The following is a 25,874-nucleotide window of genomic DNA, read 5'->3' on the forward strand; positions in this document are numbered from 1 at the left end:
TTGCTTTAGCTTCAAACAAGCAGTGAACATTATGAAGAAATCTGGTATATTTTTTACTCTGTGGTATATGTGGTATTCTACCGTCATACCAAATATAGTCTTCGGTATAATTTAGTATTTTTAGTACATTGAATATCAAATATCTAACAGTTGACTAGCTCTTCAACTAGTTTTAGTTATTACCTAAAAATACTCTTTCAGCAATTTAATTGGTATAGTTTTGAATAACCAGCGAAACATAAAGTATTTTTGTGCAAAACAAAATTGTTATTATTTTTTGCTTTTTATTAGACTTTCTCGTAATTGATAAATATGGAATACAACAAAAAAAATGAATTCGGTTTCGACTTCGACTTAATGAATAGTACACAAATGAATGAAAATAGCAATGAGATAATAATGATAATAATAGATTCATGCTGGAAATGTGAAGAGAGACAGAGAGATACGCAAGAGGAAGATTAGATAAGAAAAACGATGTCATCGGCGACCATGATTTGATTATCCTCGGTCATGCGATGCATCGCGGCATCGATTTCACCGGCAGTAAATGGCTCCGCGTTGTTCTCATTGATCGCCTTGCTAATCCGGCTGACGGGCAGACTTTGTTCGCGTGCCTCGCGGAACAGACGCTGCAAACCGTTCTTGAAGAGACCCAGCCTCGATTCACTAATCGTTGATGTCGCCTCGGATTCTGTCGACTGACTTTCTGTGGCCGCCGATGCTTCACTGTGCTGCTGCTGTTGCTGGGCGGGCAGCGAACGTCGAGTTTCGCGACGGGTTAAGTCGCCAGCATCTGGTTGAGGTGTCTCAATCTCCTCCTCATCGCTGTCGTAGTCGGGTTCGATACGTGTGCGTTTGCTGCGACGCGATGGCGAACGTTCTGTTGTTGCTTCTTGCTGCTCCTGCTCCTGATTCTCTTCGTCACTGTCGCCGTTGCCATTGCGTCGCCGCTTGTTGCCCGCTCGCTCCTTCTCGAGCACCTTCTTGAAGTATGCAAACTGCACCAACTCGATAGCCGAGTGCGCATCATCGATGGTCACCGTCTTCGACATCCGAGCACGCGCATGTGCCGTCGCCAAACGGATCAACGTCTCCAGTGTACGCGCTGTGATCGGCTGAGTGCGGGCCACATCCGATTCGACGGCCTCTTGGGAGCGCAGTCGTGAATACTCGTTGGCAATCGCCTCGCATGCCTGCTCCGTCAGTTTGGGCTTCATGCACTTGGCAATGTGGATGTACTTGCGCATGAACTCCACCGAGAGGATCTTCTCGTGACGCTTGCGCGACTTTCCATGCAGCAGTGCATCATACTTCTCATACACCTCCGTGTCCTTCTTCTGTAAAGCAAAGAGAATTCAATATATTAAAAGCAAATCAATATGTATTTAAAAGTAGCCTTTTGATCTTTAATCTTTTAACTTTTCAATTTAAATTGGATATTAAAAGCAGCTAAAGAAACTTAAAAGCCTAAGCCGTGAACCGTAAATTCGTAGTTTTACGATGCAACTTTTTAAATTAAATTTGATATTAAAAGCAGTTCACCGAATCTAAAAGTTTAATCCATAAGTTCTTCTTTTTGTGATAGTAATTTATACATTTATTTATTTTTATTCATTTTTAACTCTTAATCTCAATTCGAAATAGAAAATGTGAAGCAATTACTAAATTTGATATTTATTTTTAAAAGTTGAATCGTAATTATTTATCTTTTAACTTTTCAATTTAAGTTTGATATTAAAAGCAGATCGAGATGTATTTCAAACCATCAAATATTAAGCTATTCAAATCTGTTTAACGAAGCTAAAAGTTCTTCTTTTTCTTATCGAAATTTATACTTTTCTTTTTTCTTATCGTTTTTTTACTCCTTTTTTCATTTCGAAATTCAAAATGTATTGCAATCATTACATTTTATATTTCTCTTTAAAAGCTGAACCGTAACTCTTTATCTTTTAATTTTTCAATTTAAATTGAATATTAAAAGCAGCTCAATGAATTTAATGGAGTAATCCTTAAGTTCTTCCTTTTTGTAATAGAAATTAAAACTTTTCTTTCTTTTAATAACTTTCAACTCTTAATTTCAGAGTGAACTAAAAAATGTAAAACAATTACTGAAGTTAGTCTTTCGTTTTATCAACTTAAATTTGATATCCGTCTGAAGACCTTACGCTCTGCTTGATCTCATTGCAATAAGGATTTGTATACATAATTACAATATTTGCAATTTTGATATAAAAAGCAGCTCAACGAATCTAAAAGGCTAATCTTTACCTTTTCAATTTAAATTGAATATTAAAAGCAGAAATTAAAAGGATAATAAGTGAATATAAATTTTATATTTTTCATTTTTTGACGCACCTGCTCTGTGTTGGAGACAAACGACAGCGAATCGGCATAGGAGCTGCCCATGGTAAGAGGCTCGCCATCGGCTTCCTTGGGATTGCGATAGCGATGCATGCGGACCACATGATCGGAGATCATTTGATCCACATCGCTATCGATGACATCCAGCATGACGAACAGCAAATCGAAACGCGACAGCAGAGAATCCTGCAATCCAATGTTCTCCATGGGAGTTTTGTATTGATCATACTAAAAGAAATGAAAAGAAAGGAGCATGATTAGCATAAGAAAAATAAATTGGGATCAAGTAAACACTTCTTATAAGCAATCTAAATTAGAGTTATGATTTTCAGTAATTCCATAAAATTAAAATGATTTTTGGTGATATTTACAAATTTCTAAAAAATAGTTAGATCTAAATTGTTAATGATAATAATGTATTTAAATATATATTTGAAGTCACTTAAAATGTCTAAAATTTTAAATTTTTAATGAAAATTTTGTGACATCTCCTTCATCATTAAGTTAAGCTAGGACACAAACCATAGTTAATATTTTAACCAGTGCTTAACAAAGATACAAACTCGTTTTAGTAATTATGAATGAAAACTCTTCTAAATGGAATGAATTTGAATTGAAGTTATGAAATGTAATCATTAATTATTTAATGATTTTGAAGAGAATCAATGAATGCAATTTCTTCTTAAATTAAGCCAAGACATAATCCATAGCAAGTACTTGAACCTGTGCTTAACGGAGACGTCACCCCGTTTAAGGAATTTTGAATGAATTTAAAATCATGAATGCACAAATCTATCAAGTAGAAAGATTTTGATGTAAAGCAATAAAGTGAATTAATTTTCTTACCCGGCCGTAGACGGGATTGGCGGCTGCCAAGACGGAGCAGCGTGCATTGAGCGAGGCGTGGATGCCGGCCTTGGAGATGGTGACGCGTCCCTGTTCCATCACCTCGTGGATGGCCGTGCGATCAATGTCGCTCATCTTGTCGAACTCATCGATGCAAACGACGCCGCGATCCGCCAGCACCATGGCGCCCGCCTCCAAGCGTCGTTCGTTTGTCTCCTGATCGGTGGTCACAGCGGCTGTTAAACCAACGCCGCTGGAGCCGCGTCCCGTGGTGGGAATGGCACGCGGTGCCGTATTCAGCACATAGCGGAGCAGCTGTGACTTGGCCACGGACGGATCACCGATGAGCAGGACATTGATATCGCCACGCAGCCTTGTGCCGTTGGGCAGGAGCTTCTCGACGCCGCCAAGCAGGAGACAAAGGATCGCTTGCTTCACATACGCATGTCCGTGAATCGATGGTGCCAGACTCTTGCTGAGGAGCTCGAAGATGTCGTTGTTCTTGGCCAGCTTCTTGCAGAGCATAATGTCCTCGCGCGAAATGTCCAGATTGCTCTCTTTGCTCAGCAGCGAAATGTTATTCGCCAGCAGCACCGTGCGAAAGGTGCCCGAGGTGTAGCCACCATGTTTGCCGGGCAGACAGCGATAGTTGCCCACAATCTGGACACGATCGCCGGGCTTGCAGCGATCGACCAGATCATCATCGCACACAATGTCGACGGCACGCGGCAATTGGCCGGCGGGCGCCTTCTCTGGCATCTCCTGGATGGTGATGCGTTGATGATCCTTGTACACCGAGAGTCCGAATTCGGTTTCCAGCAGATTGCCATCGTCGTCCTTGGTGGGATAGACGGCACTGGAGGGCACCGCCTCAAACGAGGTCAGATCTGTGTACTTGCGTTCCAGCACTTTGCGTGTCGCTGGACAATAGTGAACGCTGCGCACCACCTTCGGGTGGATGAGCGAGACTTTGGTGACAATGCCCTCGACGCACACCAGATTGCCCAGATAGATGGAGGTGAGGGAACGGGGCGTCACATGCCGATTGCCAAAGCAGCCCTCGAAGCCCACAAAGAAATCCTCGTGCTGTTTGGCATAGCTGGGCTCAATGGTGGAGACGTACTCTTTGAGTGCACGACCGAATGCGAGCTGTTCGTCGGAGGCGTTGCTCAGCAGGCCGAGAGCGCGCTGTTGATTCTTGCGCTTGAGATCGTTGATGTTGACCACCAAGCGCTTGGACTTTTCAGCAATCATGTCTTTGACGTGGCCGGCATAGATGCCCTGGTCCTCTTCGTCGTCCAGAAAGTCCACATATTCGCGCTGTATGTCCTTGATGTATTGTTCCGCGTCGTGTGCCATTTCGTCGAACAATATTTTCACAATGAAACAAGCAAACAACAAACAAGAAGATTTGCCCGCCGCACGCCGCAAATGCAATTGCAATTTTTGGCGCGAATTCGCGCAGGGCTGCTGCTGCGTCGATAGCGAAAATGTCTATCGCGTCGATGCAGATATTCGATAATTTGGCACTGCGATATCAAGTTGCAAGAGTGACCATAGAAGTGCTGTTTATACCTACGTATTTAAGTGTAGACTTTTTATATTTCATGTGCATCGAAGATACAAACAAAATATCACTGCATGCGCAACGATAAATCTGAAGAGCATTCGATAATTTAATTTCAATATGTTAGCGCTCGCTGTGAATGTTGTTTGCATTTGCTACTGTCAATGCTTCTTCTTATTTTCTGTGCTGTTGCCTCGAACCAGCAAAGTTTGTGTTTAGTTTGGCACATTTGCGTATAATTTTCTCGTCAAAGCTATAATTGCATATAATATTGAAATAAAAATAAACGCGAAACAATTTACATCGAATATGGCCAGTGGAGCTGAGGTAGGAGAGCTGCGGGTGAACACGTGACCAATGCACGTGTGCTTTTTATACAACAAATTGGCCGTCGTTTTTTTTTTGTGTTTTTATGCAGAAAACACATCGCGCTCCACCAGCAGCTGGCGACCGAGACGACGATGAGCAGGATCAAGGACAACAACTGCAGCAAGACGATGAGAATATTATGAACGAACAGCCAATTGAGATAAGCTCGGACTCGAGTCTCGGGGATAGCGCCAGTGAAGCGCATCTGGATTCGGACAGTGAGATAAGCATTATCGATGACTCGCAGGATGATGTCGACGATGATAGCGAGGGCGATTCACAAAACGAAGAACGGCTGCAGGATGAGTTTGCAATGATATTGGCGATGCCATTCAAGGAGCATAAATTGTATATGCAATTGTGCCATACGGCATTGTAAGTGCAGGCCAATTGGCCAATTTCATGTTATGTTACAGTTGTTCCGCCACCAATTGCAGCAAAATCAATGCGTTTGAGAACATCAATGTGGCGATTAGCGCCTTCGAGAAGTACTCGACAATTCCAGCGCACATCTGGCTGCGCTACCTGAAGACCCTCAAGGCAGTGACCCAAACACCCGAGGAGCACGAGACTTACTATTCCAAATGCGCCACAGCCCTAAGCAGCTATTATGGTAAGTCGAACTCTTACAGTATTGTAGCTTGTCAACCATTTAAATGATACAAAATTGTAGATGAAAACCTGGCTGAGTTCATACTAAAAGGTGTGGAGACGCTGCATCCAACAGAGTTGTGGACCAACTTGCTCTGTGATTATGGCATCGAACGTGTGGATTTCATGGTCAAAGTTCGTGGTTTACTCCAAGCAACTGAGAACAAAGAACTGGAGCAAGCTTTGAGTGAGCAATGCGTAGCATGGAACTGTAGCGAGCAAGAGCTGAAGGAAATGTCACAGATCATTGGCGACTTTAAGGCAAAGCTGAAGGAGAGAAGCGAGAATTCGTCGTGGCTGCAGGAAATGTTTCTGCTGCGTGTCGACACGTTGCCGGTGAGCAAACGCTGCAAAGTGTCGCTCGGCAAAGTGATCTACGAGCTGAGCCTGTGCAAGTGGGCAAGCAACAGCGAACTCTGGCTGGACTACATTGCCTATATGCAGACACCGGTCGATAAGGAGAGCGAAAAAAGCCAGCTGAATTATATGATCCTTAACGATGGCTATTTAAAGTGCAAACCAATGGAGTTGATACGACGTGCTTTGCTGGCAATGCCAAGCATTAAATTGAATCACAAGTTCTTGCAGCTGATGGAACAACATGATTATCCACTCGACAAGGTCGATGCGGAGCTGGGACAGCTGTTTGCACGCATCGAGCAGTACATGGAGATGACGGTGGAGCTGGAGCTGGACTATTTGGCGTATCGTGTGCGTCACATACAGATCGATGTGGAGCAACAGGTAAGGATTACGATTCCTGTTCATGATAACTGAAACCTATCCCCCTAATTTCTAGGTGTCTGCTTTGCGTGCCGCCTTTCGCCAGGCATGGAATCGTTTGTCGGAGAAATATGGCGAGCTGGCGGACACTGGCTACGAGGTGCTGCAGCTGTGGGCGCTGGTTGAATACGCCACACTCAAGAGTCCCAACGAAGGCGCTGCCATTTGGTCCGAGATCTTCAGTGAGTGTGAAGTGGCTTAAATTCGTAAGCAAATGCTTTACTAAAGTCTGCTATTTTTAGGCTATCCCGGCAGCAGCGATCGCGTTGATCTTTGGCTCGCTTGTGCCCAGATGGATGCTGAATATAACGGCGGACGCAAGATACGCAGTCTGCTGCAACAGGCGCTGAGCACGCTGCCCGCTAATGTTGTGGGCATTAGTGATCTGTATCGCCGCTATGAACGTTGCTTTGGCAACTATGAAACCATCGCCCAGTGTCAGGCGTATTGCACGGAAATCCAGCTGAGCAATCATGTGTCGGCGCCACAGCGCAGCACAACATTTGCCCAAGGCAGACGTCAGCCAGTGCAGCCAAGAGCGGCGAACAAGAAGCATTTCGCAGGCGGAGCAGGAGGAGGAGCAGCTCAATCACCGCCTAGCAAAAAGTTGAAAAAGGATTTGCCAGCGCACAAGAAGCAACCACCGCCGCCGCCACCGCCAACAGCAGCTGCACCGCCAGCGCCTATTAAAAAAGAAACATTTGAAACGAAACCAGCCAACTTTAAGTACTCAAGTGAGTGAGAGAGAGATTGAACACATCAAGTTATATATTACATTATTCTATACAATTTGCAGCCACTTTGGAGACTAACAAGATATTCGTTAAGAACTTGCATGCGGGCTGCACGCAACAGGAGCTAACCGAGGCATTCCAAGGCTATGGCCACATCAAGGATGTGCGTCTCGTGTTCAAGCAGTAAGCAGTCAAAAAATCAATTGGCAATCTTTCGAGTATTCTCATTTAAATCTTCTTCGCCTCTGCAGGAATCAGCGCTTCAAGGGCATTGCGTACATAGAGTTTGAGCTGCCGGAGCAGGCACAAAAGGCCGTCGACGGCGCCAACGGCTTGGAGCTGGGGGGATTGCCGATTTCGGTTGCCATCTCAAATCCGCCGCCAAAGCCAATGTCAGCAACAGCTGCCGCCGCACCCAAAGTGGGGGAAAAGCGTCGCATGCCCACAACTCTGATACCCACAAAATTGGTAATGCTCGAGGCGAAGCGTCGCAAGAAACTCGATTTAGATGAAGCGACTGCGGCTGCAACATCATCAACAGCATCATCAGCGGATGCCAATGGCAAAGCCAACATCGATGACGAAAAAGAAAAGGAACAGAAGGAAGTCTCGAATGCGACGACGACACCAAAGTCCAACGATGACTTTCGCAAGCTCTTTAATATCTAAGTTAAATCTACAAAATTAGTTTTCTAAGCTCTTTCTTTGGCACGCCAACTGCTTCTTCAATGTTAGAAATTGAAGCAGACAGTGAAAATTGAATAATTTGAATTTACGATCTTTTTAAATACGTATAGAATATATGTATTAACTTAATAGTTTGATGCATGAGTTTTGTGTTGGTTGTCTTCTTTATTTTTTTTGGCTAAACTTTTGCATGAAACTTGTACATAATAAAAACAAAACTGTATTAATGTAAACGCAAAACAACAACTACAATTGATGAATGTACAAAACTACAATTAAATCATTCAATAATTAGAGTTAGCTAACTTTAATGTAAATGCGTCTTTTGTGGTGGATTTAGTCCAGAATGAGGCAGAATATTCGAAACAGAACATAACTTGAATAGCAACTAGGTTTTTGTCATCTTGATACTATCAACTGTCATTCAAGGATTTTAAGGACATTCCTTTGAAATTCACCTGAAATTTTTTCAAGGGCTTCGCATAGAAAAAATGGCCACAAATTGGAAATTCCGCTGTAACTCCGCCGTTTAAAGGACAATCGGCATGTCCTTTGGCACAGAGATAGTCTTAATCAATACAAAGTGATTGGCATACCAAAAAGGACGAATATCCTGCAAGGATTCAAGTTACAAGGACTTTTTTTGTTTATACAAAATAGCGTATTTCTTTGCCATATCCTGTCTGATCCTGGCGAGTCCTATGTCAAACGACGTCTTTCAGTAAGAACTGTTATGCCTCCAAAGGATATTCAAGATATACTGAAATTTATGATTTCAGCTGATTTTTTAAGGGGAAAATGGCAAAAAAAAAATTGGGAATTTTTCCGCCGTATTGAATCGACAAATAAAACATCCGTTTTACAGCTCACAACATTATCCTTTTTAATATGCAGTTTACAGACTTTCTACTTATTATATGTACTATAATATATATAGTAAACGATTTTAAACTACGTTCGGAACTTGACGCTCTTAGTGACGCCCGCCTTGATGCCGGACACCTCTCCGCCGTAGCGCTTGACCTCGGTGCGCACAGATCGGACGGCGCCCTTGCGTCGGATGAGCGCCTTGCGATATTTGCCGCGATGCTTGACACGCGGATTGCGCAGCTCCTTCTTGCGATGCGGCGTCAGGCCCTTGTTCTTGGCCATTTGATAGGTGATGCCACGACGCGCCAACTCCGCCGCGTCCTCATCTTCATCTTTGTCATCGTCATCCGTCTCCTCGTCGTCGTCTTCTACCTCCTCCTCCGCCGCCGCAGCCACTTGCTGTTCTTGCTTCTGCTCTGCTGACGTCTCGTTGTACTTGTCGAGTATCTGCAGCTTGGCCTTGCGTTGCGCCACATCGAGCACTGTGAATGCATCGCCATCCTGGATGCGCTCCAGCAACGCCTCCAGCTGTGGCTCTATGAACTCCACATAACGCTCGGCGAGCTGTTCGCGCAGCTGCTTCAGTTGTACCAGACGCTTGACCACCGGATGATACTTGACATTGCTGCGCGTTGCTTTTAGCAGCAAATAGTAGCTGACGTTGGAGCAGTAGCTGAGGAGCACGCTCTGATAGAGCTGGGCGAATTGCAAAGCTGGCACCACAGGCACCTGATGATGCCGCACATAGTTGAGGACGGGCGCTGTTAGCTTTTGTACCTCGTGCAGCTGCCTCTTGAATTCCTGTGTGATGCCCAGGAATTCGGGTGAATCCTTTTGCAGCAGTTGTAAGCGTTCACGCTTCCCCAGACCGGCCAGATCTGTGGTCACCTTGATGGTCTCCATGCTGGACTTTGTGGTCGACTTCTTGGCTGCTTTTTGTGCGCTTTGCTTGACGCTGCTGGATTCCATCATGTCGTCCAGCTGGAAGTCGGCTTCGTTTAGCTGTTTGGCCAGACGCAATTGTATCTTTTTGGCCTCCTCTTCCTCGGCCTTGGCCATGTCCTCCTCCTGTGCATTGTAGCTACTGTAGTCTTGATCCACGAAATCGGTATTATAATACGTTCGCTTGTTGGTGCCCCAGTCCATAGTATCGGGCAGATCGCCATCGTCGTCTTCGGCGCCTTCGATGTCGCTGTCTCGCATCAATTGCGCCACATCGTCTTCGTCGTCATCGTCATCATCATTGCCAGCTGCTGCAGTCTTGCGCTTGGACTTTTTGGCTTTTCTTTGCGCCCGTTGTGCCGCATAAGGATCCTCTTCCTCATCGTCATCATCATCGTCGCTTTCGCTGAACGCCAGCACAGATTGTTTTTGGTTGCGTTTGTTGTCGGCGCGTCTCTGGCGCTCCTTGCGATAATCCTGTAAGATTTCACGTTCCTCCTCATTGTACTCCTCCTCGGAGTCGGTGGGCTCATAATCATCCACTTCACTATCCATTTTACTTAACAATTTTGCTTGCGATTCAAATCCCAGAAATCGCAGCAACACGTGCCGCAAACAATTCGCCTCAGTGTGACCGTCGCTATACTGCTTAAATATACCATATACTAAAGTAGAATATAAAATATCGGTTACATGGGCTTCAGTAATTGATATCGATATTTATTGGTGTTGTGATTTTCAAAATTCGAATGTTCGGCAACGCAATTTTTTGACAGTTAGCTTTCAGTTAATAACGTGCGCATAGTAAAAATTATTAATAAACCTAGCCAACAAGTTTTTACAACAAACAAAATGAAAACTATTAAAGAAGAACCTTGCCTCAAGAGAAATTACATTCTTCAACATTTTTCGCTTGACCTGCACAAAGAATTTGCACATGAAGAAGCTAAAGAAAAACCGGAAGCAGCAAACAAAATGGTGACACATGAGCTTGGCACCATGAAGTGGGATATTGAGAGTTCCGATGATAAGTTGGACAGCGCCGAAGCTTTGCTGGATGAAACTGAGCTGAGTGCCGAGTTCCGTATGGAAAACTTTATACATCGCATTCAATCGAAATATGTGCTGGTGAGTCGTCAATACATTTTGTTTTACATAGTTATAAATGTATTTAAGCTTGATGTCATTTGGAAATAAAATGAATACCTTCAAAGGCAAAAAAGCTTATCCGAGAGAAGTTGTTAAAGGAAAAATTGTAAAAGTGTTAAATAATTGTTAAAGGTTCGTCCAAAGTCCGAGGAAGTGTTTAATGTGAATGGGCCACAGGAAGCTATTCGCTTAGGTGCAGAGCTGGCTGTCAAGACGCTTTCACAGGAGCACACAGTTGGCAACAAGTTACAGCTCAAGGTAACCGAGGTGAGTGTATGAATCTCTCAGATCTGACTTGCATTTTACAATGTGCTTTCTTCACAGGTTTATAGCCCCTTTCAGTTCTGGTTTCTGGAGGCCAAAGATGCCAATCTGGTGACGGAGATGTCCCATAAGATATTGTAAGTGGGAGCCAACTCTATGTATGCAGTGTATGCAATTCATTCCATCGACTCCCTTCTGCAGCAACTTTTATAGCGATGGGCATGGATTGTGTTGGATGCTGACGCCTCCCTTTCTGAAACCCGGCTACATTTGTGCCGCCTTTCATCAATCCGCGTGGAAGCGTGCACGCATCGTGAGTGTGATCTCCGCCAGAGAGGTGTCCGTCTATATGCTTGACTATGGCCAAAGTGCTCAATTGCCGGCTAATCAGCTGAATTTTCTGCACAAGCAATTCATGCAACTTCCGGCAATGGCAATGCGTGGCACTTTGACGGACGTGTATCCTCTAGATATGCATTGGCCGGCGAATGCGACGAACTACTTTAAACTCCTGGTGCGTGGTCATTATCTTTATGCCGTCATTAAAGACACTGACATCGAGGATCGTACTCTCTTTGTCAATCTTTGTGAATCACCGGACTTGCAGCACAGCATCAGCGATCAGTTGATCCGTGATAAATTGGCAGGCATCAGTCGAAATTATAGCGCTAAAACGATCGAATCCAACAACGGACGACGTGTTCGCTATATACGCGAACGTCTGCCCAGGTGAAACTCTTCAGGAATCAGCAATCTATAATCCATAATAACTATATTTGTTTTTCTTGATGCAGCTTTGACATGTTGGAACAACAATTGATTATCGCTGACTGCGAAAAATTTGAAAAGATGTTCGATGGGATCGTCTATAATTCACAATTTTATAGACACTTCAAGGCGCCCAAGTTGACGAATCCTTTTCACAAAGATCTCGAGAATGCGTTGGACGACTGGTTGGAGAAACACAAGCGCATTCAGCGCATGAATCCATAAAATGCTATGCATGTGACAAACTATTTGCATGAAGTTCGTATCGATATTTTCATTAAATTTACATCAGATTATATATCGGACAAGAAACCAAAACAAAAACATTTATTATAATAAACATCAATTTTACACATAATAATCAATTTTAAACTGTAACTTTTAATTTATTTCACTCAAATGTATATTTACATTTGAATTCACAACTAATATAATAAGGAAAATGTTTGAATATATCTCTGCCCATTTCACATGATCTATGTGGCACAGATCTGAGCGTCTGATCGTTGACTCGCAGGATTCCTTTTGGCGCCAACTAAAATGTATCTCGAAGATCCAGAATGAAGATATCACGAAACTCTCGTTGCGCATTTTAAGCTCCTGTAGGCGGTCAAATGTTTCAATCAAGAACGATTTGGTAGTGAGTGAGCTCTACTTACTCTGCAGGGAAAGCAAAAGTTGATGTGACAACTAATTGTGATATGGACGCTGACCATGTCTATCTATGTCCAATTCCATGATCTGCATGAGATCCTCCTGCAACAACGATGGTCCCCTAAAGCTTTGATAATTGTCCGCGTGGTTGCCATGCGTTGCCGGTGTGCTGTATGAGCTGCTGTCGTTCACATCCTCGCCAGCAATGGAGATGCTAATGTTGGGCAAACGCGCGGAGGCAGCAGCCATCAACTGGTGTTGATCATGTGTGGTGGTGACCTTCAGCCAGGGCAATGTCAGCGATATGCGATGCCAACGCTCCGAGGCACGTTCCGATGGAGTTGCACTAAGTAGGCGACTTGGTTGCGGCGTCGTTGTTGCTACGGCGACATCACTGTTTAGTCTTAAAGCATTCTGGCTGGTGCTGGGCATATTATCGTCGTCGTAGCTCAAGGGTTCGTGCTCCGTTGGCGGCAGCAGCGCTGTCTGCATTTCATCCTCAGAGTTGACAGCATTTGAATTCTTCATTGTCGGCGCCTCGCCACCATTGTTATCGTTATCACTGTCGTTGTTATCGGCATGGGTATCGAGCAGCAAAGGAGTGTTTGTGTTGCGCAATCGATGCTCAAACTCCAATTGCGCATGCCGTTTAATCACCTGCAAATGCGCATTAACGCTCGCCGCCTGATCCGCCCCTGATATGCAATTCATCACACGCTGCGCAGCCGCCATTTGACTGCGCATCATGTTGTTGGAGGAACGCGAGTTGCCATATTGCAATCGCTGCTGCAGCATCGAACGTTTCACGATATCTGGCTGCGCCACATTCAACTGATCTGGCAACACCTGCTGCTGCGATAGTCGTGCCGGCGGCGATGTCGGCAAATCGTGCCGATAGAGCAGCGCATCGGCCTCCTCTTGCCGCTGGCGTCGCAGCGCAATGCGCTCAATATTCGAGCGCGACTGCGCATTGCCATAGCTGATGCGTCGAGCGGCGCGTTGACGCCGCTCCTGGGCATCGCGACGCGCCTCGTCGGCTGCGCGCATTTTGGCGGTGGCGCGCAGTTCGCTGCGCAAATAGAAACCGCTGCCATTCTCTGCCAGCTCGGCGTTGCGACGCGACATCTCCTGGCCCAGCTCTCGGGCCCTTTCGAGTGCCTCGACACGTTCGCGTCGCTGCTGCGCCTGCATCGCTTCCGGCGTCAGCGGCAGCAGCAGCGGCTGTTGGCGACGCGTCGCCGACGACGCACTCAATGTTAGGGGACTGGGCGACTCATTGATGTCCTCGATTTCACGAAACAATCGCTTGAGACGCACCTGGCGCATCTTCAGCTCGATGGTGCGATCATTGAACTCTTGGATGCGTTCGTATTCCTCGCGCAAACGCTGCAGTTGCCCATTGCGGCGACTGTGGTTGAACATGCGCCGAAAATATGGCGTACGCTTGATTTGATAGGACATGGTCGTTGTTATCGATAGGCGAGATCGATCGATCGAAGGAACGAACGATTAATAGCGCTGGAATTTGCAATGGAATTACCTCTTTTTTTGTTTTTCGTTTTTTTTGTTGCACTTGAAAATTTTGTACGCTTCCTAAAAAATAAACACAAATATTAGTTTGCTGAAAAAATGATTTAAACTACACTGCGTCTCTCTCTCTAGAATGTAATAAAAAAAAAACAATAGCAGCAGCGCTTGCTTGTTAAAAACTTGTACAAATCATTTTGAGGTTATGGCTCGTGCAAATGAAAAAATCCAAATTGAATTAATTTGTCATAATGCTGGAGTTTTATTTGAGCTTACTCTTGCTTACATCTATTTTAAGTCAAGTTACACATTACACAAATTTAAAATACAATCACAATTACATTATTACATTATCGAACGTTGAAAGTTAAATATTATCGACGCCCAGCGTCGTGGAAGGAGTATCGAGAGAAAGTTATGGGGACGACGAACGTTCCCTCACTTGCCCACCTTGGCCAGCATCTTCACCAGTTTGTGCTCATCAGCCCCGATAATGGAGCCCAGGCGTCGAGCGCCTCTCAGGAAGACAAATGTTGGCATGCTGCGCACTTTGTACCTTTGCACCAGTTCATCGTATTTGTCCACATTGACCTTCAGGAATATCACCTTGCCCTCATATTGACGGGCCAGTGATTTCACCGTCTTCTCGATTTCCTTGCAGGGACCGCACCATGTTGCATAAAAATCAAGCACCACCACTTTGCCTTCGGCCGAATCGATGCGTTTGTTGAAGTCGTTGATGCTGCGAATGGTGGTTATGGTGTTCATACTGAATATTGTATTACTTCAAACTGTTATTTATTTGACAAATTTCACAATGCGTTTTTACGTTGTTACGCGCTTAAATTTTGTTTAATATTGGCACAGCTTGTTAGTTGCGGGCCACTTTTATAGTTAATCACTGTGCTGCACTTTTGGCGCATTTTTCTTTTCACCACAAAATGGCCGTTACATCGATACACACTATTGCAATTCTCGAAGCAACGGTAAAAGTTCAGCTGACTGACGTTGCCACCACGTTGTTAGGCATGTACATCAACAATCGATAGCCGCGAATGATTCTATTCGATATTAGGAAATAAAATACTGCCAGAAAAAAGGTTTTTTTTTTGATGATCACAAATTGATATATTTATAGATAGTGTTTGCATTTAATTATCTACTAAGTGGATTTTAAATATTTTGGTATTTGTAACGTGAAATATATTTTAGTATATTTTAAAATGCAGCTCACGATATATCGATAGACGCTGTTTCTGTCCAGCGCTATGTTCCAGTTGTGTCCAATACTCTCCACCTTACCGCCTGTTGGTGATTCACAACAGAGAGAGTGAGAGAGCGCGCAATATGACAACAATCTTCTACTTGGAGCCCGAGCTGGTGCTTGCCCACGGCCGGAAGGTGCTATTCCTCAACCCCAACGACTTGCAAATCTTCAAGGAGATTGAGCTCCCCACAGACCTCACCACGTGCGGGCTCAAACCCGTGGCGGCCAGTGAAGCAACTGAAGAGCAGCCCGCATCCAAAAGTGAAGTGTCCATATTGAACGTCAGCTATTCACCCGATCGCCAGTTAATTGCGCTGACCACAACCGGCCAAAAGGCGCTGCTGCTGTACAAGAGCAGGCCGGAGCATGCCAAGCTGCTCTCGATACGTCCGCTGGCACGTGCCTCGAGTGCCTTGAGATTCGCGCCCGATTCGAGTTCGTTGCTGGTCACGGATAAAACCGGCGATTGCTATCAATTCGATTGCAGTGCGGATGTAGAGGCGCCGCCCAAACTGCTTTTGGGTCATCTGAGCATTGTCTACGACATATTGTGGACACCGGATCAACAGCACATCATCAGTTGTGATCGTGATGACAAAATTCGCGTGACCAACTATCCCGCCAGCTATGACATACACAGCTATTGTCTGGGTCACAAGGAATTCGTTTCGGGTTTGGCGCTCCTCGGCGAACAGCAGCTGCAGCACCTGGTTTCCGTTTCGGGTGACAAGACGCTGCGCATCTGGAACTATGCGACGGGGGAGGAGCTGCTACTCAAGGAATTGCCAGCGCCAGCAGTGCGACTCCAGCTGCGTGAGCTTGTGCCCGGCCAGCGTTATGAGGCGGCGGTGCTCTTCTACGATCACAGCGCTGCCATTGGACTCTATGAGCTGCAGCTCAATGCAGCAGACGGGGCAAGTCCCTCGTGGTCTGTGACACGGGAGCAGTTGATTGAAGCCGCTGCGGGCAGTTGGCACATTGGCAACTTTGCGTTGTGTGGACAGCGCATCTATGTGCTGGGCTCCTTGAATGACAATCTCACGCTGCGTGCCTACAGCAGCCAGGATGGTGCCGAGGATGCAACGCTGCCCGAAGGCTGGTTGCAAATGGTCGACGAACAGTTTGACGGAGAGGGGCAATGTGTGCCCGAGGATCTGTCGGTGTGGTTCAAGAAGCGCTACGACAACGTCAGCGATTACATGGAGCGCAAGAAGCGACGCATCGAGGACACCAACAAAGCCAAGTGACCAGCTACTTATCTAGATTATAGACTTGCTTTATACCTCTTGCTCTTTCATTCTGATCTATGTAATAAAAACGTTGTTGACAATAACCGGAACACTGGACTATAGCAAAATATGAATATGTTCTAACTTTGAGTAACAGTCTCATATGGATTCAAAATCTTGATCCTTTTCATACTTATTCCACAAGAAACAAGAAAGTTACAGTCGGAGTGTGAGAGAGATGAGATAGCCGCTACCCAGTGCGGTATTCGTAAAATATACCATATTAATATACCACAAAAATACTAAAAATATACTACTCGAATGAAAGATACCCACTTTCAATAAATGCAAGGCAATGCAGTATTATTTTAAAAATATACCAAATTAATATACTGCAAAATACAAAAATATACCATCAACTATACTCGGTATATCAAGTACACTCGGCTGTGAGATACGCTTTCAATAAATCCAGAACCGTGCGGTTTTATTCTTGAAATATACCAAAATGATGTACCGCAAAAATACTAAAATATACCGAATGCTATATTTGGTGTTTAAATATACCATAGAGTACAAAATATACCAGATTATCGGTCAAAGCTACTAAGACCCGTAGTCAGTAGGCGTTTTTGCGGTATTCATTTTAAAATATGCCGAATTAATATACTGCAAAATACTAAAGATATGCCCAAATCTACATTTGGTATATTGTTATAGTACTACATTGAAAATATACCGTAGGAGTACAAATTATACCAGATTGTCGGAGATCCCTCCTTCTAAGTCTAAATTATAGACATTTGAAGTAGACAATGAAAAGTGAGTTAATTAGTTGAACAGAAAAATGCATAACTCTAATTCATATGAACGAAATTACTCAAATTCCTTACTGAAGCTAGCTTACATTTAGCTTTTCTTGAATAATAAACAATCTTTCCAAACAACTACAATTTCATTTACATAATATAAGATGGGTATTTTTTATTGAATTTGTGTTGAAGTTAATGGTTTCAGGGGCGTGGTTAACTACATCTAAACTGGCTTGTAGTCCAGTTTGCTCTCCAGCTTCTTGTTGTCCGACACCTTGCGCACAGCCTTCATGAAGTCCTCCTGGATGACGTATTCACGTTCCGCGCTGCAATTGACAATTGTGTTGATATAAAAACTAAAGCGTTCAAGTATTTCGTTACGTGCTCACTTACCGGATGGCAAAGAGACCCGCCTCAGTGCAAACGTTGCGCAGATCGGCGCCATTGAAATTGTCCGACAACTTGACAATGGCTTCGTAATCAATCTCACCATGTTTGGCAATCTTGAGCGCATGAATCTTCAGAATTTCCAGACTGCAAAAAAGTTATTATAAATTAATTATGTTCCCTCAAGTTCAATTTAATCGTGAACAACTTACCGCGCCTGTTCGTTGGGAAGCGGTATCTCGATCTTACGATCCAAGCGACCGGGACGCAGCAAAGCAGGATCCAATGTATCGGGACGATTGGTGGCCATAATCATCTTCACCTGTCCCAGCGAATCGAAGCCATCCATTTGATTGAGCAGCTCCATTAGCGTGCGCTGTATTTCACGATCGGCCGATGTGCCCTCAGAGAAACGACGGCCACCAATCGCATCGATTTCATCCATGAAAATGATGCAGGGCTGATGATCGCGGGCATAATTGAACATTTCGCGTATCAAACGCGCACTCTCGCCAATATATTTGTCCACAATGGCCGAGGATACAACCTTCAGGAAGTTGGCATCCAGCTGCGAGGCCACCGCACGCGCCAACAGCGTTTTGCCTGTGCCTGGCGGACCGTAGAGCAAACAACCTTTGGGCGGTGTGATGCCAACGCGCAGGAAGAGTTCGGGATTGAGCAATGGCAACTCGATGACTTCGCGTAGCTCGCGAATTTGCTCGGTGAGGCCACCGATGGCCGAGTAGGTGACATCGCCGGGATCCTCGTGCGACATATTGTAGACCAAAGGATCAACCTCGCGTGGCAAATAGCGCATAATCGTCAATGTGGTCATGTCGAGGGCAACGCGTGTGCCCGACTTTAGCTTGGCCTTGTCCAGCTGGCGACGGCAACCAACCACATAGCGTGGTCCATTGGTGGCTTTCACAATGACTGCATTCAACAAACAAATATCATTAAAATCGTGGTCAAATCTTATTTTGCCAACACTCACATTTGTCCTCGGTCAATTGTTTGAGCACCTCGCCCACAATTTGGCCCACGCTTTGCAGTGCTTTTAGATCATTCTCTGACTTGTCGTAAAGCTTTGTCAGCTCCTTGATTTCCTCACGTTCTATAAATTTTGCATTATTAGTGAACAAATTTTGGCATTACCATTTTTTTCCAACTCACTTTCTTTGAGGCGACCCTCGACTTCTTTGTGCTCCAGCAATTTCTTTCTGTAGTCGGAAAGCGCCTTTTCGCGTACGCTCTCCAGCGGCACAGCAGTTACGGTCATTTTCACTGTGTTGATGTGGTGCGTTCAATTAAATGTAAATACAATTTGTTTCTGAAAAAAGTAATCAACTTTGTCGGTCGGTCTAATGATATTGCAGTTTTAGCAAACGGTGTGACCAGCAGTGATAAACACAAAATCCGCGCGATAGACAAATGCCGCATTTTGGTATTTTAAAATTTCAAAAATGAATTAGTAAACTTATCAATCTTAGTAAATGAAAGAATTATAGAATAAATCCAAATCAATAATAATATCAATAAAAATGTTAACTGCGTGCATTATTATTTAGTTATTTGATGTGCAAAATATGCATTGCTAACCATTCGATATCACTAAACGAACATCGATATATATCGATGTTTGTACAGCAAATATCTATGGTTTTTGGTTTTCAAAATAACATTTGAAAATTAAATTCAAAATTTTACAAATGTATCCGTAAGAGGCTCTTATAATACATTTTGTAGTAAAAAATTCCAAAAAGTTTCAAAAGTGCTTTTTCGATAAACAAACTCTCTTTCATATTGATACTGAGATTGCAGTGTAGCAAAAGCTTGCAGAGCTTTTTGCAATCATCTGGCAGCGGACGCCAGACGCAGCGTCGACAGCTGACACAAACAATTGCGTTTAGTTCATAACAATTTGCTAGAGCGGCGGGGATACGCATTCTAAATGCATATAGTACAAAGTAGCATAACATTAAGTATTAGTTACGTATTTACTCCCTCTACATCCCTATATACATAGAGTACACACACATATTCATACATATATGTGTATTTATGTGTGTCGTTAGGAGCTTGCATACATGTAAGTATGCGAATTTACAAGGCAACGAGGGGAATGACGACGGCAAATCTCGCTCGCTTTGTTGATGACTAGCAAGTATTTCTCTTAATGTACATATGTGTGTAGCAGTCATAAACACAATCTGTCATATTAAATCACATGCCACATTTCGCATAAAGTTTCCATTACATAAACACGCGCAAACAAACAGACGCACATATGTATGTATGTAGATATTTTTACTCACATGCGTATGCGTAACGTTTCCATTCATAGTTTTCTTAGAACACAGCTGTTATGACACACATGCACATGCACAATGCATGTGTGTGTGTGTGTGTGAGTGCGTGGGTATTTCATAATTTGAATTTTGGCATTTGAACAAACTGCCGCGCTCCCCGCATGCGTGTCACACCGCTCACCTTTTGTCAGCAGCCGCCAATGAGCGACACACGGAAACGGAAAAGCTTTTCACACGATCAATTGCAAATGCAATTGCAATTTTTGGCTCTTCTAATTTTCGAAATTGCAGTATTTGTGCAACCATTGTGTGATTTAGTTGTTAAGTGCAACAGATTCATTGATCGCAAGTGATAAAAACTCACAAGCAGCTCAGCATAGAAGGAGTAGAAAGCTCTCTCTCTTTCTCTCTTGTTCACATTCTCTCCTAAAGAAGTTGCAAGCAAGTACCGTAGTTTAGTAGCCATGCTTCCTCTTCCACTTACACTTCGCCATGGTCAATTCATGTGCATGCATGTGTGTGTGTGTGTTAGTGTGAGTGACAGTGACCTTGTTGAATTCGCCGTCGCCTGCATTGCCAAGCGAGTGAGATAGCAACATATGTGAATGACTGTTATTATTCGCCGTCGTCGTTTTTGTCGTTGCGCGCGCGAGTGAGATAGCAATAACAATTTTTGAAAACAGTTTTGAAAGGTAAAAGGTTTTGTTGAAATAAAATGGCCCAAGTGCTTAGACAATTGCAAAATGTTGTCACTGCCCAAGGCAAGTTGCATCCCATGGTCAAGGGGGCAGTGACCTATGCGCTATTGTGGCCCACGGGCAGCCTGATTCAGCAAACTCTCGAAGGACGCAATCTGAGTAAGTTTACGGAAAGGATTCATCACAACTCGGAATACAAAATTCTGCTCTTCCGCTAGAGAATTACGATTGGGCGCGTGCCCTGCGCTTCAGTCTCTTCGGTGGTCTCTATGTGGCGCCCACACTTTATGGCTGGGTGCGCCTCTCCAGCGCCATGTGGCCACAGACCAGTCTGCGTGTTGGCATCGTCAAGGTGAGTGTGTGTCTGTGTGTGTGTGTGGCAAGGATGTGTGAACTCCAAATCGATCAATTTACAGGCGCTAACCGAACAAATCTCTTATGGACCCTTTGCCTGCATCTCATTCTTCATGGGCATGAGTCTGCTGGAGCGCAAGAGTTTCGCTGAGGCTGTTGAGGAGACCAAACAGAAGGCATTGCCCACATACAAGGTATCACTAATAAGCGATGACTCCTCCTCCTTCTCAACCGAACAACAAACTAACAACTTAAGCTCAACAGGTTGGCATCTGTGTTTGGCCCTTCATTCAGACGCTGAACTTCTCGCTGGTGCCGGAGCACAATCGTGTCGTCTTTGTCAGCATTTGCAGCCTGATGTGGATCATCTTTTTGGCATACACAAAGACGCGTCAGTTGAGTCACGATGAAGACACCGTGAATGCCGATGCAGTTGCTCCGATTATTCAGGCTGCATAAGTTGCGCTCTGTTGTTGTCTGTTATGTATATAATGCGTGTTGTTTATAGTACAATTTTTGGTAGGTCAATAAATTGCATTTAAGTACAACTTCTTCTCCATCTTCTTCATCTTGTGACTACGCTACAAGTGGCGGCGGCACACGTGCCACAATCAATTCACCAATCCAGAGCTGCGACGTTGCGGGATCATTATTCGGAGCCGTGGCCACAGTTGCCACAATCCAGTCCACATATGCCGAGACCTCGGTGAAGACACCCGGATAGGGAGGACGAGTGCAGGGCTTAATGCTCCACGACACAATGCCCACTTGAGTGTCGCTGCCGGCGAGCAAGAGCGGACCACCAGAGTCACCGCTGCACTGTCCCTTGCCGCCCTCGGGAACTCCGGCGCACAGCTGAGTGGCATGGAGTTGAACTTGATGCAGGTTGCTGCAATCCTGATCGCTAAACGCCTGCAGCTGAACCTTCATAAGCTGATGCTGCACAACGCCGCCAGTCTGCAGGGGAAAAGTGAAGGATTAATAGCTGTGAACTGGATGTGGAAATGGACGCGATACCCACGGCATTTAAACCCCATCCGGCGAGCACAACACTGCTATTGGCCAGCGTCATTTGTTCGGCACTCGGTAAACGCACTGGCTGCACCAGAGCATCAAGGATCAACGGTTGCTGCAGCTGCAACAGGGCAATATCATTGAAATGCTTATTCTGCGGCTCGTAGCCGGGATGCACAAAGATGGCCTGCACCATGGCCAACTGTGTGGCATTGCGTGCGATGATATTGCTGCCATATTGTACATTCACATCTTGAGGATTTGCAGAACGCACACAATGCGCCGCCGTTAACACCCAGCCAGCATTGAGCAAGGTGCCCCCACAGGAATGATGTCCACTCTTGGAGCGACGAAGCGATACCTGAGAAAAGCAATAAAAGTTATTTAAAGAGGAGACACTACTACATTGTTGGAGCGCCTTACTGCGTAGGGAAACTCGCCCTTGGCGGCGACAGTCCCATTGACAATCTTGCTGTCCTGCAGCTGATCCTCCAGGCAGCTCGCCAAGCAGCAGCAACAGCATAAAAGTATCAACAGACCACGCCACATGTTGTTTTGTGTCTCGTTCGTTGTTCGTTGTGTGTGTTGGCATTTTATGTCTTTTTGTTGGACGAGGTCGCAGCCCCCAGTTTTGTGTGTTGACTTGGCCCTGGCTGAAATTCATTTACATAGATTACAACAGTTGTTTTGAATTGCAACTAACAATAAACTATGTTTTCACATGTAGAGCGTCAGCATGGTGGCTCCATTGCTGTGGCAACAGTGCAAGACACTCGTCACCCGCTATCCCATTGTGCGTGGCATGATATCATATAGCCTGATCTGGCCAACTGGCAGCCTGATACAACAAACCTTTGAGGGCAAAAATTGGGGTAAGTTTGTTGCTGTTTGAATTAATCGATTTAAATTTACTAACTTTGCGAATTTTGTAGGCAACTACGACTGGTGGCGTGTCTTGCGTTTCAGCATGTACGGCGGCTTGTTTGTGGCGCCCACTCTGTATGGCTGGGTTAAGGTAAAAACGATTCCCTTAGCCATGTTTCATAGTTATAACAATCTTCTTTTCCATCGTAAGCAGATTTCCAGCGCTATGTGGCCGCAAACATCGTTGCGCACTGGCATTGTAAAGGCGGCCGTAGAGACCATTTCGTATACGCCGGCTGCCATGACTTGCTTCTACTTTATCATGAGTCTGCTCGAGTCCAAGACAGTGCGAGAGGCGGTGGCCGAAGTTGGCAAAAAGGTCATTCCCACCTACAAGGTACACAGCAGAAAGCATTCCCTCAAACTCATGCGACTTAATCAATCATTATGCATTTACTTACAGGTTGCTCTATGTGTCTGGCCCCTGGTGGCCACCATCAACTTTTCCCTCATCCCAGAGCGCAATCGCGTCCCGTTTATTAGCGTGTGCAGCCTCTGTTGGACGTGTTTTCTTGCGTATATGAAGCACTTGGAGCACCACGAGGTGGACCAAGTGCTTTAATTGTGCCATTTCAGCAGCTATCTTGTTATTGTGTGTATTGTTATTTGTAATTAATAATTTTAATAAAACGACCCGCCAGAGATCAACTCGATATTCCAACTGAATTTTAAAGTTGCCACCTTGCGTTACAGAAATTAACGGTCTGGCCACATTAGCAAGTGAAGCTTCCGTTGGATGCATCGATATTAAACTTTTAGAGCCACACGAGTGAGATTAACTTTAAATATCTATCTTGTTATTAATTTATAATAAACAGAAATGCAATTTTAATATCTATCAGTAATTAACAACCATTTTCAACATTGCTGCACATTAATTTCATAGTCTGGCCACTTTTTGTGCACTGTAACGTATGTTGTCAAGCAGTATTTTCGGTATATTTGCCGACGTAAACTAGCAGCTAGTGAAAAATTTCAAGAGCGGTCACATTGTACCCCAGCCCCACCTTGCATTTGGGTGTGTGCACTTAATTTGTCTACGATTTCATTTGTTTATACACAATATCTTCATTTTCTTCAACTCTATTCATTTACTGAAGTCTCACGTTCAATATGCATAATTTGGGCAAACAGCAATCGCAGGATACCACCGACAATGGCGTGGAGAAGGGCGATTATCCGCGTGCGACGAGTAAGTGACGCAGCCAAAGTCAGCGTATTGTTTTTTTATGTAAATAAATATTATATATGCTATGCACTGCAGATGGCGTCGTGTTTGGCTCGATTGTGACATATGCCAGCTTCTTTGTGATGATTATGTCCTTCTGCTCGCCCTATTGGATTGAATCGTACGAGGAGACGCACAGCAGCTTCAAGAACATGGGACTCTGGCAGTATTGCTTCAAGGATTTCGTTTATCCCAAATACCACAATCCGAAACAGTTCACCGGCTGCCACAACATATTCTCCCACGTAAGTGTGCTACTATTCCCACATAGATAAACCACATCTAAATGGCTTCACTCTAGGAATATTATGTTATACGCGAATATCTGTTGCCTGGTTGGCTGATGGCTGTGCAAGGCTTTGTTACCATGGCCTTCATCAGTGTCTTCTGTGTGCTGGCCCTGCTCTCGCTGACGATCATTCGCTTGCCGCTGAAGGCAGTGCTCCAATACGAATGGCTGCTCGTGCGTCTCGCCTTTATTGGCACCGCCGTCTCATGTAATTTACAACAATTTCAGCATTCATAACTTGAATTCTTATTAATTATTCTACTCTGTGCTGCAGCTGTCTTCATGTTCTTGGCCGTGTGCATCTTTGGTGGCTGTGCCTATCGTCGCGACTGGCTCATGTATCCCAAATTCAATGTGCTGGGCTGGTCCTATGCCCTCGCCGTTGTCACTTCCATGCTGTTGGCTCTTGCTGCCCTAATTTTGCATCGTGAGTCGCGTCATGCCTACGAGGCGCGTGGCGAGCAAAAGAATCTGGTCATGCAGATGGAAATGCAAGAGCCAGGCTATCAGCCACCGCGTCATCATCACAGTCAATCGCGCAGTCTGCAGGGCTACATATAAACAACAGCAGCAACAACAATCAAGAGGAAACAAAGACAAAAATCCAATTAATGTGCACACTTTGGCACCTTTGAACTTCAATTAATTCCAGACAATATTTTCGCAATGTTTGCCGTCCACCTTTGACTATGAATCTCTATATATAATTTTTTTTCTATTTGTTTGTTAAGTACTCGTAATTAGTGCCTTTTGCATTTGTAATGCAAATTTTAATACTTATACTCTTTACTTTACTATTTATACAATCTCAATCTCTCAACACACATTCGAAGAAACTAAATTTATTCAGTCTCCTTTTGGGGACATCAGACACAAAACTGAATGTTACAACAAAAAAGCATTTTGCATATCGAATATACACATAATATACACCATAGATATAAACAAAAACAAAAAGAATGAAAAACAAATATTTATAATGTTGAGCTCGAATAACACAAACAAAAAAACGAACGAATATTCATTTCATACAAGTATTTGTATTTTATATATATATGTATAATAAAAAAATGAATTGTACAAAATCAACATCCGAGAAGGTATTTCCATTTTTCCCTCGCATTTGATTTCCCCACATAGCCCAACTATGTTATATATCATCTCTGTCGACTCTTGTTCTGGCGTTAT

General features: G+C 44.3%; 12 protein-coding genes across 15 annotated transcripts; 6 read left to right on the forward strand and 6 right to left on the reverse strand.

Moving 5' to 3' along the window:
- Window positions 1-270: 270 nt before the first annotated feature.
- LOC132795426 (DNA replication licensing factor Mcm3) lies at window positions 271-4,656 on the reverse strand. The gene is made up of 3 exons (XM_060806126.1): window positions 3,211-4,656; window positions 2,359-2,592; window positions 271-1,340 (listed from the first exon to the last, which is right to left on the reverse strand). The coding sequence occupies exons 1-3, from the start codon at window positions 4,567-4,569 to the stop codon at window positions 462-464; spliced, it is 2,472 nt and encodes an 823-aa protein (XP_060662109.1). The 5' UTR covers window positions 4,570-4,656; the 3' UTR covers window positions 271-461.
- Window positions 4,657-4,946: 290 nt separating this feature from the next.
- On the forward strand, window positions 4,947-8,264 carry LOC132795428 (RNA-binding protein 4F). The gene is made up of 8 exons (XM_060806127.1): window positions 4,947-5,104; window positions 5,196-5,521; window positions 5,584-5,759; window positions 5,820-6,541; window positions 6,597-6,762; window positions 6,823-7,314; window positions 7,377-7,497; window positions 7,566-8,264. The coding sequence occupies exons 1-8, from the start codon at window positions 5,087-5,089 to the stop codon at window positions 7,981-7,983; spliced, it is 2,439 nt and encodes an 812-aa protein (XP_060662110.1). The 5' UTR covers window positions 4,947-5,086; the 3' UTR covers window positions 7,984-8,264.
- Window positions 8,265-8,867: 603 nt separating this feature from the next.
- On the reverse strand, window positions 8,868-10,470 carry LOC132795038 (something about silencing protein 10). The gene has a single exon (XM_060805446.1). The coding sequence runs from the start codon at window positions 10,366-10,368 to the stop codon at window positions 8,953-8,955; it is 1,416 nt and encodes a 471-aa protein (XP_060661429.1). The 5' UTR covers window positions 10,369-10,470; the 3' UTR covers window positions 8,868-8,952.
- A 107-nt stretch (window positions 10,471-10,577) lies between these two features.
- LOC132795039 (tudor domain-containing protein 6) lies at window positions 10,578-12,324 on the forward strand. The gene is made up of 5 exons (XM_060805447.1): window positions 10,578-10,941; window positions 11,095-11,229; window positions 11,287-11,363; window positions 11,428-11,955; window positions 12,021-12,324. The coding sequence occupies exons 1-5, from the start codon at window positions 10,666-10,668 to the stop codon at window positions 12,217-12,219; spliced, it is 1,215 nt and encodes a 404-aa protein (XP_060661430.1). The 5' UTR covers window positions 10,578-10,665; the 3' UTR covers window positions 12,220-12,324.
- Window positions 12,325-12,355: 31 nt separating this feature from the next.
- On the reverse strand, window positions 12,356-14,302 carry LOC132795037 (trichohyalin). Its single transcript, XM_060805445.1, has 2 exons — window positions 12,654-14,302; window positions 12,356-12,594 (listed from the first exon to the last, which is right to left on the reverse strand). Exon 1 carries the CDS (start codon window positions 14,107-14,109, stop codon window positions 12,685-12,687), a length of 1,425 nt encoding a protein of 474 aa, XP_060661428.1. The 5' UTR covers window positions 14,110-14,302; the 3' UTR covers window positions 12,356-12,594; window positions 12,654-12,684.
- A 111-nt stretch (window positions 14,303-14,413) lies between these two features.
- On the reverse strand, window positions 14,414-15,050 carry LOC132795042 (thioredoxin-1). Its single transcript, XM_060805450.1, has one exon. It carries the CDS (start codon window positions 14,941-14,943, stop codon window positions 14,614-14,616), a length of 330 nt encoding a protein of 109 aa, XP_060661433.1. The 5' UTR covers window positions 14,944-15,050; the 3' UTR covers window positions 14,414-14,613.
- A 375-nt stretch (window positions 15,051-15,425) lies between these two features.
- On the forward strand, window positions 15,426-16,849 carry LOC132795041 (tRNA (guanine-N(7)-)-methyltransferase non-catalytic subunit wuho). Its single transcript, XM_060805449.1, has one exon. The coding sequence runs from the start codon at window positions 15,523-15,525 to the stop codon at window positions 16,687-16,689; it is 1,167 nt and encodes a 388-aa protein (XP_060661432.1). The 5' UTR covers window positions 15,426-15,522; the 3' UTR covers window positions 16,690-16,849.
- Window positions 16,850-17,629: 780 nt separating this feature from the next.
- On the reverse strand, window positions 17,630-19,260 carry LOC132795040 (26S proteasome regulatory subunit 10B). The gene is made up of 5 exons (XM_060805448.1): window positions 19,044-19,260; window positions 18,865-18,984; window positions 18,083-18,803; window positions 17,877-18,017; window positions 17,630-17,809 (listed from the first exon to the last, which is right to left on the reverse strand). The coding sequence occupies exons 1-5, from the start codon at window positions 19,147-19,149 to the stop codon at window positions 17,707-17,709; spliced, it is 1,191 nt and encodes a 396-aa protein (XP_060661431.1). The 5' UTR covers window positions 19,150-19,260; the 3' UTR covers window positions 17,630-17,706.
- A 370-nt stretch (window positions 19,261-19,630) lies between these two features.
- Window positions 19,631-21,785, forward strand: LOC132796455 (PXMP2/4 family protein 4). Of its 3 annotated transcripts, none has more exons than XM_060807630.1 (5): window positions 19,631-19,959; window positions 20,872-21,036; window positions 21,096-21,229; window positions 21,294-21,425; window positions 21,496-21,785. In XM_060807630.1, exons 2-5 carry the CDS (start codon window positions 20,895-20,897, stop codon window positions 21,688-21,690), a joined length of 603 nt encoding a protein of 200 aa, XP_060663613.1. In that variant the 5' UTR covers window positions 19,631-19,959; window positions 20,872-20,894; the 3' UTR covers window positions 21,691-21,785. The 3 variants fall into 3 exon arrangements, with proteins under 3 accessions (XP_060663613.1, XP_060663614.1, XP_060663612.1); XM_060807631.1 differs by having other exon boundaries at window positions 19,631-19,858; window positions 20,863-21,036; XM_060807629.1 differs by having other exon boundaries at window positions 19,634-19,959; window positions 20,863-21,036.
- A 22-nt stretch (window positions 21,786-21,807) lies between these two features.
- LOC132796454 (trypsin-1) lies at window positions 21,808-22,794 on the reverse strand. Of its 2 annotated transcripts, XM_060807627.1 has the most exons (3): window positions 22,669-22,794; window positions 22,253-22,606; window positions 21,808-22,188 (listed from the first exon to the last, which is right to left on the reverse strand). In XM_060807627.1, the coding sequence occupies exons 1-3, from the start codon at window positions 22,792-22,794 to the stop codon at window positions 21,808-21,810; spliced, it is 861 nt and encodes a 286-aa protein (XP_060663610.1). The 2 variants fall into 2 exon arrangements, with proteins under 2 accessions (XP_060663610.1, XP_060663611.1); XM_060807628.1 differs by having other exon boundaries at window positions 22,253-22,769.
- A 187-nt stretch (window positions 22,795-22,981) lies between these two features.
- Window positions 22,982-23,731, forward strand: LOC132796456 (uncharacterized). The gene is made up of 4 exons (XM_060807632.1): window positions 22,982-23,117; window positions 23,178-23,260; window positions 23,324-23,506; window positions 23,573-23,731. Exons 1-4 carry the CDS (start codon window positions 22,982-22,984, stop codon window positions 23,729-23,731), a joined length of 561 nt encoding a protein of 186 aa, XP_060663615.1.
- A 428-nt stretch (window positions 23,732-24,159) lies between these two features.
- On the forward strand, window positions 24,160-25,775 carry LOC132796648 (uncharacterized). Its single transcript, XM_060807896.1, has 4 exons — window positions 24,160-24,361; window positions 24,434-24,642; window positions 24,699-24,894; window positions 24,961-25,775. The coding sequence occupies exons 1-4, from the start codon at window positions 24,283-24,285 to the stop codon at window positions 25,245-25,247; spliced, it is 771 nt and encodes a 256-aa protein (XP_060663879.1). The 5' UTR covers window positions 24,160-24,282; the 3' UTR covers window positions 25,248-25,775.
- Window positions 25,776-25,874: the final 99 nt, after the last annotated feature.

The sequence above is a fragment of the Drosophila nasuta genome, chromosome X, assembly GCF_023558535.2.
Source record: "Drosophila nasuta strain 15112-1781.00 chromosome X, ASM2355853v1, whole genome shotgun sequence".
Classification (NCBI taxonomy): domain Eukaryota; kingdom Metazoa; phylum Arthropoda; class Insecta; order Diptera; family Drosophilidae; genus Drosophila; species Drosophila nasuta.

What these genes read in the sequence shown, in the direction of transcription:
- LOC132795426 (XM_060806126.1), bottom strand. Translation starts at nt 4,569, where the DNA reads ATGGCACACGACGCGGAACAATACATCAAGGACATACAGCGCGAATAT. An exon ending in CCAATCCCGTCTACGGCCGG is followed by an intron (nt 2,593 to 3,210) that starts GTAAGAAAATTA and finishes CATTTCTTTTAG; the next exon opens with TATGATCAATACAAAACTCC. An exon ending in TTGTCTCCAACACAGAGCAG is followed by an intron (nt 1,341 to 2,358) that starts GTGCGTCAAAAA and finishes TTTGCTTTACAG; the next exon opens with AAGAAGGACACGGAGGTGTA.
- LOC132795428 (XM_060806127.1), top strand. An exon ending in CAATTGTGCCATACGGCATT is followed by an intron (nt 5,522 to 5,583) that starts GTAAGTGCAGGC and finishes CACCAATTGCAG; the next exon opens with CAAAATCAATGCGTTTGAGA. An exon ending in AGCCAACTTTAAGTACTCAA is followed by an intron (nt 7,315 to 7,376) that starts GTGAGTGAGAGA and finishes TACAATTTGCAG; the next exon opens with CCACTTTGGAGACTAACAAG.
- LOC132795038 (XM_060805446.1), bottom strand. Translation starts at nt 10,368, where the DNA reads ATGGATAGTGAAGTGGATGATTATGAGCCCACCGACTCCGAGGAGGAG.
- LOC132795039 (XM_060805447.1), top strand. Translation starts at nt 10,666, where the DNA reads ATGAAAACTATTAAAGAAGAACCTTGCCTCAAGAGAAATTACATTCTT. An exon ending in TTCAATCGAAATATGTGCTG is followed by an intron (nt 10,942 to 11,094) that starts GTGAGTCGTCAA and finishes TAATTGTTAAAG; the next exon opens with GTTCGTCCAAAGTCCGAGGA. An exon ending in TACAGCTCAAGGTAACCGAG is followed by an intron (nt 11,230 to 11,286) that starts GTGAGTGTATGA and finishes CTTTCTTCACAG; the next exon opens with GTTTATAGCCCCTTTCAGTT.
- LOC132795037 (XM_060805445.1), bottom strand. Translation starts at nt 14,109, where the DNA reads ATGTCCTATCAAATCAAGCGTACGCCATATTTTCGGCGCATGTTCAAC.
- LOC132795042 (XM_060805450.1), bottom strand. Translation starts at nt 14,943, where the DNA reads ATGAACACCATAACCACCATTCGCAGCATCAACGACTTCAACAAACGC.
- LOC132795041 (XM_060805449.1), top strand. Translation starts at nt 15,523, where the DNA reads ATGACAACAATCTTCTACTTGGAGCCCGAGCTGGTGCTTGCCCACGGC.
- LOC132795040 (XM_060805448.1), bottom strand. Translation starts at nt 19,149, where the DNA reads ATGACCGTAACTGCTGTGCCGCTGGAGAGCGTACGCGAAAAGGCGCTT. An exon ending in CGAGGGTCGCCTCAAAGAAA is followed by an intron (nt 18,985 to 19,043) that starts GTGAGTTGGAAA and finishes CAAAATTTATAG; the next exon opens with AACGTGAGGAAATCAAGGAG. An exon ending in GCGGGTCTCTTTGCCATCCG is followed by an intron (nt 17,810 to 17,876) that starts GTAAGTGAGCAC and finishes TGTCAATTGCAG; the next exon opens with CGCGGAACGTGAATACGTCA.
- LOC132796455 (XM_060807630.1), top strand. Translation starts at nt 20,895, where the DNA reads ATGGCCCAAGTGCTTAGACAATTGCAAAATGTTGTCACTGCCCAAGGC. An exon ending in TGCGTGTTGGCATCGTCAAG is followed by an intron (nt 21,230 to 21,293) that starts GTGAGTGTGTGT and finishes ATCAATTTACAG; the next exon opens with GCGCTAACCGAACAAATCTC. An exon ending in AGGCATTGCCCACATACAAG is followed by an intron (nt 21,426 to 21,495) that starts GTATCACTAATA and finishes TAAGCTCAACAG; the next exon opens with GTTGGCATCTGTGTTTGGCC.
- LOC132796454 (XM_060807628.1), bottom strand. Translation starts at nt 22,768, where the DNA reads ATGCTGTTGCTGCTGCTTGGCGAGCTGCCTGGAGGATCAGCTGCAGGA. An exon ending in CCGGATGGGGTTTAAATGCC is followed by an intron (nt 22,189 to 22,252) that starts GTGGGTATCGCG and finishes TTTCCCCTGCAG; the next exon opens with ACTGGCGGCGTTGTGCAGCA.
- LOC132796456 (XM_060807632.1), top strand. Translation starts at nt 22,982, where the DNA reads ATGGTGGCTCCATTGCTGTGGCAACAGTGCAAGACACTCGTCACCCGC. An exon ending in CTTTGAGGGCAAAAATTGGG is followed by an intron (nt 23,118 to 23,177) that starts GTAAGTTTGTTG and finishes CGAATTTTGTAG; the next exon opens with GCAACTACGACTGGTGGCGT. An exon ending in AGGTCATTCCCACCTACAAG is followed by an intron (nt 23,507 to 23,572) that starts GTACACAGCAGA and finishes ATTTACTTACAG; the next exon opens with GTTGCTCTATGTGTCTGGCC.
- LOC132796648 (XM_060807896.1), top strand. Translation starts at nt 24,283, where the DNA reads ATGCATAATTTGGGCAAACAGCAATCGCAGGATACCACCGACAATGGC. An exon ending in CGATTATCCGCGTGCGACGA is followed by an intron (nt 24,362 to 24,433) that starts GTAAGTGACGCA and finishes TATGCACTGCAG; the next exon opens with ATGGCGTCGTGTTTGGCTCG. An exon ending in TATTGGCACCGCCGTCTCAT is followed by an intron (nt 24,895 to 24,960) that starts GTAATTTACAAC and finishes TCTGTGCTGCAG; the next exon opens with CTGTCTTCATGTTCTTGGCC.